This window comes from Alosa pseudoharengus, unplaced genomic scaffold (assembly GCF_046254945.1).
Source record: "Alosa pseudoharengus isolate Yale_2024_CS ecotype anadromous, Long Island Sound unplaced genomic scaffold, YU_APseudo_1.1 YU_APseudo_1.1_scf_7, whole genome shotgun sequence".
Taxonomy (NCBI): Eukaryota; Metazoa; Chordata; class Actinopteri; order Clupeiformes; family Clupeidae; genus Alosa; species Alosa pseudoharengus.
The window spans coordinates 2,053,449-2,063,864 of record NW_027468859.1 but is presented as its reverse complement, the minus strand read 5'-3'; the positions used below and the strand labels follow the sequence as shown (position 1 = coordinate 2,063,864).

Genomic DNA, 10,416 nt, shown 5'->3' with positions numbered 1-10,416 from the left:
ATTATTTTTTTTTTTTATCAATTAGTAGTTCTAGCCAATTATGCAGGGGAGATACAGATTCATAACATCTGACTAAATTCATCTTATAAGGGGTCTGGGCAACACTGTGTGGGCAGGTGACTTTCCAAGCCTGTGGAGTTATATTGAATAATATTCAAATAAAGGTTAATCGGAATGATAAATTCCGTTATTAACCGGTTACTGTATTTAAAATTGAAAATGTCGTTTTCACTCCGGAACAAGTGGAATTGGTTTTGCTCTTGTTTTCAGTTACGTCCTTCCAAAAAACTGTGTTTGTTTCCGGTTTTCATTTTCATTCTTTGAACCATTTCTAATCCCTGCTAAAGATATTTGGCCTTTAATTGTAATGGGGGTTGAATTAAAAAACTTCCAATAATTGAATTAGATACCCATACCCAGTACTTAGTTACTGTCCACCAGTGTGTGTGTTTGCATGTTTATGGTAGTAGATTAATAATTACATTGTTGTTTTAAATTGTTGTATTATAATAAATCTAAAAGAATGTTTTGACTAAGAAGGTACTTACTTGACTGAGTCTTTATTGAATCAGATGGAAATGTTTCGACAGTAACAGTCATGGTTATCATTGCAACAATCCTGCATTAGAATCTTGTTTCAATTCAGATAACCTAAATCTACTGATGGCTTATTTTGTATGACTAAATTTGTCCATATTCCCTCAAAACTCACTAGAAGACATCATTTGAGGGGTCATGTTTTAAAAAAAATGTCTCCAGGGGAGCATACCCCCAAATCATCATAATCTTGTTTCAATCCAAATAACCTAAATCTATTGATGGCTTATTTTATAAATGTGTCCATATTCCCTCAAAAATGACTAGAAGAAATTATTTGAGGGGTCATTTTTTAAAACAATTCTCTGGGGGAACAAACTCCAAACCCCCTAGAATTTCTTTTTGACACTGAATAATTTAAGTACAGACTACAAATACTGTATAGTGATTACACAGAGAAAGACCTTTAAATATTAAGACCCACATCATCCAAAACGCCAGCTACATCTCCCATTTGCCTCCCACCTCGTGTAATGTAGTGTAGAGAACAAAACATATTCAATGAAATCCGTACATTTTTAAGTTTTGAATAATGTCCATGGTCCCCCTCCTGGAACCTCATGCCACCCCTTCGCCATCCCAGGAAAACATCTCTAGATCCGCCCCTGGAACGAGGATGTAGTAGCCTGACGAGCCAGACTTATTATGATGACTTATTAATTGCGATAATGTAGCCCTAATGATGGTAATGATAGCATAGTAAGGCCGTGCTGTGATTATAATAGCAAATAGCGCAACGTAAATGTTGTAAATGAATGATTTGCAAACCTGGACAGCAAAAGAGTGTCAAATCGATGTTAATTGTTCGTCCGATTGATCAGTTTCCGTCAGACGCCCAAAATTCAACATCATGGCATGAGTGATGGTTGGTCTCTCAAAGTAGAACGTCGAAAGGGTTCTATTTTGGAAGGGTTATCATGTTAAAGATGGGCTAAAAGACTGTAGACTGACGGAAATGTAGGCTACAAAACATCGTCATATTCATGCACAAGCCAACTAAGCTATATACAGTAGCCTACGATAGGCTACTGGAAGACATTACAGATAATTAGTTAATGTAGCTATACTGTTCCAAAATGTACCAGCAATGTAGGTAGGCAGTATAGCCTACAGGAATAAAATATTTCCAGCTACAGCCCTGTTTATTTCGTGTTGTTTCAGTTGTCCTACAGTAATTAATGTCTACGACAATCTAGGTAATTTGGCTCTTTACACATACTGTAGGCTTTACTGTTCCAGCAGAGCAGAACAGACAGCAACAAAAAGCAGAGCAACAATGCGCCATTTTATCTAAAATACTCTAAAATAACACTAAAACAAAAGGATATGCTGTTGATGTATCTCTGTGTGTGTGTGTGTGTGTGTCCCTTTACGTTGTTGGACAGAGAGCCATGATACTCTCATACGCCTGAGGATTTGACAACGAACTAGAATGGAAACCTACGGGGATAACCGCGCGAGTGCGTGAGAGAGCGTATGCACTACGCAGAGCAAACTCTTTGATAAACAAGTTAATAGCCGCGCGGACTCGCGCGAGGAGTTCCTGGAATCCGAGCAGGATGCCTTGCATGGGCGCAGTTGGGTGATGCGGCTGTGCGCGAGTCTCAGAGACCCCCAGCTCTCTCAGCCAATAAAACGTTGGTGCTCGTCAACTGCTGCTCTTTTGCATTTTGCAAGGCTTACGGGAGAGTAACACGATGAAGTCGGAGGGTCTGGATGGGATTGAGAAGTTTGACAGTCCGGGAAAGGGCAGAGGGATCCGGGTCACCAAACCGTTCAAAGTCGGGGAACTACTGTTCGCGTGTCCAGCGTTCGCATACGTCCTGTCGGTCAGCGAAAGGGGATATCTATGTGATTTCTGCTTCGCGAAGTAAGTGCGCCTATTAAATTATCTCCCCTTGTGGGTGCCGATGATGATGCAATGCCTCACCAAAGCGCTAACTTCTCAAAGTGCGGACCTTCATCACTCTAGTCTACTGTGTTAAGCAATAGTCAAAAGGATAAAAAAAATTTTAACAAGGAGTTTATCATTAAATCATTTTTATATAAAAACTCGGCTATGGTAAAATACAAAATGGTTCACTGTTGAAAACTGGAGATAGGCGGTGGCTGCCATGTCATACGGTTAGGCAATATAAGAGCATAGACATCGACTAAAGGTAGCACGCGCACGCGTGTGTGTGTGCACTGGCGCCTTAATGCATGCCCCTGGCTTCAGCCCAGGGGCCTCGACCAATGAGGGGCCTCCTAATAATAATAATGATAATCAATAATAATAAACGGCGTGTCCGTATTCGCGGCGTCATTAGCCTACTCTGGAGCTAGCCTAAATAATTGAGCACATCGTACTGCTCTACATCTACATCCATGCAGAGGCCCCCTTTGTCTTCTCCAATTCTAAAGTGTAACAAAATGTTACAAAACGTAATCCCAACGGGTGTAGAGGAGCTAGAGGAGAGGCTGAAACTGACTGACAAACTTATCATACAAACTCTGGAGATAACGTGGGTAGGATTGAAGCAACGATAAACGAATGACGTGGATTCCTGTAGCCTAACTGTTCATGAAAACCGAAGGCATAGCAGGTAAATATAGTAGCAAATAGCCTGGAAATGAAACGTCTTTAAAAACATGTATTTCACTTGTCTCATTGGAGTGAACGCAGAACATGGGCTGTGGCGCAAAGAAATGAAGATCTGCATCTCCGTTCACCATCAGCTAAGTTTGTGCTAACCCATTCGCACATATAATAGTCTATGTTATGTTTTCTCCATTGTTAACGTGAGATATGTCTCCATGTAGTGTAGTGATAATGCATAAGGTAGCCATGTTCACGTCACATGAGCCAGCTTGTTCTGAAGGCTAAAAGTATTTCTGTCCCTCCCAAACTGCGTTAAACTGGTGTGTTAAGTAGATGTCAAAATTTAAAAAAAACTCCTGGGGAACCCCCCGACACGACAAACGCATGCACTTTTGAAAAGCTTTTAAACGTCCATATGTGTACCCATCTTTTAACTTAGCCTACAGCCAGTGCTGTAAAAGTTGCAATTCTGTGTAAACTACACACATAGGCGCCCCTATGTGTGTGTGTGTGTGTTAGAAAGAGAGACATCCACTACGGGTAGCGTTCTCGCTTTGGCTAACACACCGGCGAGGATGTATGAGGTGGCAGCTGCGCGAGGACGCTACCGAGCACTAATGATGATGAGGGGCCTTGCGGCCTCATAAAATCTATTTCTGTAGGCATCGCGTTACACACATTCACGAAAATCCACTTTCGCGCAGTAACGTCATCCAGAGCCAACTGAACATACTCAGAATACATCAAGCCTTAACTCCACTGACCTTAAGGTCGCTTTCCCATACATGAGCTTGAATACAGTATATTTTAGAAGCACTTTGCCTGATTTAGCCTGCTCTGAGAGTAGAGGGGGGGGGGGGGGGTCATATATTGGGTGGGTTAGTTTGGGGGGGGGGGCATATGTTGGGTGGGTTAGTTGGGGGGGGTCATATGTTGGGTTAGTTGACAGCCACCATTCAGCCCATTTCTCTCTAAATCTTTGGACAGGCCATTAATTTTACATTCAGGAGTTATTTTCCTAAGCTTGTACTAGTGGGTTAGTTGGGGGGGGTCATATGTTGGGTTAGCTAAGCTTGTACTAGTGGGTTAGTTGGGGGGGGTCATATGTTGGGTTAGCTAAGCTTGTACTAGTGGGTTAGTTGGGGGGGGTCATATGTTGGGTTAGCTAAGCTTGTACTAGTGGGTTAGTTGGGGGGGGTCATATGTTGGGTTAGCTAAGCTTGTACTAGTGGGTTAGTTGGGGGGGGGCATATGTTGGGTTAGCTAAGCTTGTACTAGTGGGTTAGTTGGGGGGGGGGCATATGTTGGGTTAGCTAAGCTTGTACTAGTGGGTTAGTTGGGGGGGGTCATATGTTGGGTTAGCTAAGCTTGTACTAGTGGGTTAGTTGGGGGGGGTCATATGTTGGGTTAGCTAAGCTTGTACTAGTGGGTTAGTTGGGGGGGGTCATATGTTGGGTTAGCTAAGCTTGTACTAGTGGGTTAGTTGGGGGGGGTCATATGTTGGGTTAGCTAAGCTTGTACTAGTGGGTTAGTTGGGGGGGGGTCATATGTTGGGTTAGCTAAGCTTGTACTAGTGGGTTAGTTGGGTCATATGTTGGGTTAGCTAAGCTTGTACTAGTGGGTTAGTTGGGGGGGGTCATATGTTGGGTTAGCTAAGCTTGTACTAGTGGGTTAGTTGGGGGGGGTCATATGTTGGGTTAGCTAAGCTTGTACTAGTGGGTTAGTTGGGGGGAGTCATATGTTGGGTTAGCTAAGCTTGTACTAGTGGGTTAGTTGGGTCATATGTTGGGTTAGCTAAGCTTGTACTAGTGGGTTAGTTGGGTCATATGTTGGGTTAGCTAAGCTTGTACTAGTGGGTTAGTTGGGGGGGGTCATATGTTGGGTTAGCTAAGCTTGTACTAGTGGGTTAGTTGGGTCATATGTTGGGTTAGCTAAGCTTGTACTAGTGGGTTAGTTGGGTCATATGTTGGGTTAGCTAAGCTTGTACTAGTGGGTTAGTTGGGTCATATGTTGGGTTAGCTAAGCTTGTACTAGTGGGTTAGTTGGGTCATATGTTGGGTTAGCTAAGCTTGTACTAGTGGGTTAGTTGGGTCATATGTTGGGTTAGCTAAGCTTGTACTAGTGGGTTAGTTGGGTCATATGTTGGGTTAGCTAAGCTTGTACTAGTGGGTTAGTTGGGTCATATGTTGGGTTAGCTGAGCTTGTACTAGTGGGTTAGTTGGGTCATATGTTGGGTTAGCTAAGCTTGTACTAGTGGGTTAGTTGGGTCATATGTTGGGTTAGCTGAGCTTGTACTAGTGGGTTAGTTGGGTCATATGTTGGGTTAGCTAAGCTTGTACTAGTGGGTTAGTTGGGTCATATGTTGGGTTAGCTGAGCTTGTACTAGTGGGTTAGTTGGGTCATATGTTGGGTTAGCTGAGCTTGTACTAGTGGGTTAGTTGGGTCATATGTTGGGTTAGCTAAGCTTGTACTAGTGGGTTAGTTGGGTCATATGTTGGGTTAGCTAAGCTTGTACTAGTGGGTTAGTTGGGTCATATGTTGGGTTAGCTAAGCTTGTACTAGTGGGTTAGTTGGGTCATATGTTGGGTTAGCTAAGCTTGTACTAGTGGGTTAGTTGGGTCATATGTTGGGTTAGCTGAGCTTGTACTAGTGGGTTAGTTGGGTCATATGTTGGGTTAGCTAAGCTTGTACTAGTGGGTTAGTTGGGTCATATGTTGGGTTAGCTGAGCTTGTACTAGTGGGTTAGTTGGGTCATATGTTGGGTTAGCTGAGCTTGTACTAGTGGGTTAGTTGGGTCATATGTTGGGTTAGCTGAGCTTGTACTAGTGGGTTAGTTGGGTCATATGTTGGGTTAGCTGAGCTTGTACTAGTGGGTTAGTTGGGTCATATGTTGGGTTAGCTGAGCTTGTACTAGTGGGTTAGTTGGGTCATATGTTGGGTTAGCTGAGCTTGTACTAGTGGGTTAGTTGGGTCATATGTTGGGTTAGCTGAGCTTGTACTAGTGGGTTAGTTGGGTCATATGTTGGGTTAGCTGAGCTTGTACTAGTGGGTTAGTTGGGTCATATGTTGGGTTAGCTGAGCTTGTACTAGTGGGTTAGTTGGGTCATATGTTGGGTTAGCTGAGCTTGTACTAGTGGGTTAGTTGGGTCATATGTTGGGTTAGCTGAGCTTGTACTAGTGGGTTAGTTGGGTCATATGTTGGGTTAGCTGAGCTTGTACTAGTGGGTTAGTTGGGTCATATGTTGGGTTAGCTGAGCTTGTACTAGTGGGTTAGTTGGGTCATATGTTGGGTTAGCTGAGCTTGTACTAGTGGGTTAGTTGGGTCATATGTTGGGTTAGCTAAGCTTGTACTAGTGGGTTAGTTGGGTTAGTTGGGTCATATGTTGGGTTAGCTGAGCTTGTACTAGTGGGTTAGTTGGGTCATATGTTGGGTTAGCTGAGCTTGTACTAGTGGGTTAGTTGGGTCATATGTTGGGTTAGCTAAGCTTGTACTAGTGGGTTAGTTGGGTCATATGTTGGGTTAGCTAAGCTTGTACTAGTGGGTTAGTTGGGTCATATGTTGGGTTAGCTAAGCTTGTACTAGTGGGTTAGTTGGGTCATATGTTGGGTTAGCTAAGCTTGTACTAGTGGGTTAGTTGGGTCATATGTTGGGTTAGCTGAGCTTGTACTAGTGGGTTAGTTGGGTCATATGTTGGGTTAGCTAAGCTTGTACTAGTGGGTTAGTTGGGTCATATGTTGGGTTAGCTGAGCTTGTACTAGTGGGTTAGTTGGGTCATATGTTGGGTTAGCTGAGCTTGTACTAGTGGGTTAGTTGGGTCATATGTTGGGTTAGCTGAGCTTGTACTAGTGGGTTAGTTGGGTCATATGTTGGGTTAGCTAAGCTTGTACTAGTGGGTTAGTTGGGTCATATGTTGGGTTAGCTGAGCTTGTACTAGTGGGTTAGTTGGGTCATATGTTGGGTTAGCTGAGCTTGTACTAGTGGGTTAGTTGGGTCATATGTTGGGTTAGCTGAGCTTGTACTAGTGGGTTAGTTGGGTCATATGTTGGGTTAGCTGAGCTTGTACTAGTGGGTTAGTTGGGTCATATGTTGGGTTAGCTGAGCTTGTACTAGTGGGTTAGTTGGGTCATATGTTGGGTTAGCTAAGCTTGTACTAGTGGGTTAGTTGGGTCATATGTTGGGTTAGCTGAGCTTGTACTAGTGGGTTAGTTGGGTCATATGTTGGGTTAGCTGAGCTTGTACTAGTGGGTTAGTTGGGTCATATGTTGGGTTAGCTGAGCTTGTACTAGTGGGTTAGTTGGGTCATATGTTGGGTTAGCTGAGCTTGTACTAGTGGGTTAGTTGGGTCATATGTTGGGTTAGCTAAGCTTGTACTAGTGGGTTAGTTGGGTTAGTTGGGTCATATGTTGGGTTAGTTGGGTCATATGTTGGGTTAGCTGAGCTTGTAGTCAGATTGATATAACGTTTTCATTTTGTAACTATTCTTTTAGCAGATGTGTCCATGTTGCCAGCGTTGCGCTTACTAAGCGTGTGAGAGAGTGGACTAAGCAATGGGCTTGCCCTCGTAAGTACAGCGTGTGAGAGAGTGGACTAAGCAATGGGCTTGCCCTCGTAAGTACAGCGTGTAAGAGAGTGGACTAAGCAATGGGCTTGCCCTCGTAAGTACAGCGTGTAAGAGAGTGGACTAAGCAATGGGCTTGCCCTCGTAAGTACAGCGTGTAAGAGAGTGGACTAAGCAATGGGCTTGCCCTCGTAAGTACAGCGTGTAAGAGAGTGGACTAAGCAATGGGCTTGCCCTCGTAAGTACAGCGTGTAAGAGAGTGGACTAAGCAATGGGCTTGCCCTCGTAAGTACAGCGTGTAAGAGAGTGGACTAAGCAATGGGCTTGCCCTCGTAAGTACAGCGTGTAAGAGAGTGGACTAAGCAATGGGCTTGCCCTCGTAAGTACAGCGTGTAAGAGAGTGGACTAAGCAATGGGCTTGCCCTCGTAAGTACAGCGTGTGAGAGAGTGGACTAAGCAATGGGCTTGCCCTCGTAAGTACAGCGTGTGAGAGAGTGGACTAAGCAATGGGCTTGCCCTCGTAAGTACAGCGTGTGAGAGAGTGGACTAAGCAATGGGCTTGCCCTCGTAAGTACAGCGTGTAAGAGAGTGGACTAAGCAATGGGCTTGCCCTCGTAAGTACAGCGTGTGAGAGAGTGGACTAAGCAATGGGCTTCCCCATGTAAGTACAGCGTGTGAGAGAGTGGACTAAGCAATGGGCTTGCCCTCGTAAGTACAGCGTGTGAGAGAGTGGACTAAGCAATGGGCTTGCCCTCGTAAGTACAGCGTGTGAGAGAGTGGACTAAGCAATGGGCTTGCCCTCGTAAGTACAGCGTGTGAGAGAGTGGACTAAGCAATGGGCTTGCCCTCGTAAGTACAGCGTGTGAGAGAGTGGACTAAGCAATGGGCTTGCCCTCGTAAGTACAGCGTGTGAGAGAGTGGACTAAGCAATGGGCTTGCCCTCGTAAGTACAGCGTGTGAGAGAGTGGACTAAGCAATGGGCTTGCCCTCGTAAGTACAGCGTGTAAGAGAGTGGACTAAGCAATGGGCTTGCCCTCGTAAGTACAGCGTGTAAGAGAGTGGACTAAGCAATGGGCTTGCCCTCGTAAGTACAGCGTGTAAGAGAGTGGACTAAGCAATGGGCTTGCCCTCGTAAGTACAGCGTGTAAGAGAGTGGACTAAGCAATGGGCTTGCCCTCGTAAGTACAGCGTGTAAGAGAGTGGACTAAGCAATGGGCTTGCCCTCGTAAGTACAGCGTGTAAGAGAGTGGACTAAGCAATGGGCTTGCCCTCGTAAGTACAGCGTGTAAGAGAGTGGACTAAGCAATGGGCTTGCCCTCGTAAGTACAGCGTGTAAGAGAGTGGACTAAGCAATGGGCTTGCCCTCGTAAGTACAGCGTGTAAGAGAGTGGACTAAGCAATGGGCTTGCCCTCGTAAGTACAGCGTGTAAGAGAGTGGACTAAGCAATGGGCTTGCCCTCGTAAGTACAGCGTGTAAGAGAGTGGACTAAGCAATGGGCTTGCCCTCGTAAGTACAGCGTGTAAGAGAGTGGACTAAGCAATGGGCTTGCCCTCGTAAGTACAGCGTGTAAGAGAGTGGACTAAGCAATGGGCTTGCCCTCGTAAGTACAGCGTGTAAGAGAGTGGACTAAGCAATGGGCTTGCCCTCGTAAGTACAGCGTGTAAGAGAGTGGACTAAGCAATGGGCTTGCCCTCGTAAGTACAGCGTGTAAGAGAGTGGACTAAGCAATGGGCTTGCCCTCGTAAGTACAGCGTGTAAGAGAGTGGACTAAGCAATGGGCTTGCCCTCGTAAGTACAGCGTGTAAGAGAGTGGACTAAGCAATGGGCTTGCCCTCGTAAGTACAGCGTGTAAGAGAGTGGACTAAGCAATGGGCTTGCCCTCGTAAGTACAGCGTGTAAGAGAGTGGACTAAGCAATGGGCCTCGTAAGTACAGGTGCATGGCCTTCCTGTCTGAACAGCTCTGAGAAGTACACCAATGAAGTCTCGAAATTAGACACACAGACTCACTCACACACATACATTCACTCTGTCACACACACACACACATGCACACGCACACGCACACGCACACACATGCACACATACACATGAACACACACATGAACACGCACACACACACACACATATGCATGCACACACACTCACTTGCACACGCACACACACGCACACATGTACACACGTACACACACACATACACACCCAAACACATGCATGCACACACACACTCACTTGCGCACACACACACACACACACACATACACACGAACACACCACACACACACACACATGCATGCACACACATTCACTTGCACAATTGCAGTTCCAAGTCTGGGTCGCTAACCTCACAGAGCGTTTGACAGGATATGATGTCATCACACATGCTGATGCACCGCACTGTTGTGGGCACTTAAAGTAACAACAGTGTGTGGGGACACTATCCTGCCATGTGTGTCATACTGTATGTGTGTGTGTGATTCCTTACCCAGTTAGCCCATGCTAGGTGTGTGTGTGTGTGCATGTGTGTATGGGTGTGTGTATTTGTATATACTCTTATGATCCCGTGAGGGAAATTTGGTCTCTGCATTTATCCCAATTAGCCCATTTCCCAAGATGGGGCCGCTGTGTAAATCAACTTCCTGTGAAAGAGCACTGTCCCATAGACAGCAAAAGAAAAGTC

At 45.2% G+C, this 10,416-nt stretch overlaps 1 protein-coding gene across 1 annotated transcript in view; it reads left to right on the top strand.

Annotated features, from left to right (window-relative positions):
• Positions 1 to 2,264: 2,264 nt before the first annotated feature.
• LOC143110004 (N-lysine methyltransferase SMYD2-like) overlaps positions 2,265 to 10,416 on the top strand; it is a 37,180-nt gene continuing 29,028 nt past the window's right edge. The window contains exon 1 of the mRNA XM_076272822.1: positions 2,265 to 2,467. Coding sequence (XP_076128937.1) covers positions 2,295 to 2,467 — 173 coding nt within the window. The 5' untranslated portion in view covers positions 2,265 to 2,294. The remainder of the gene's footprint in view (positions 2,468 to 10,416) is intronic.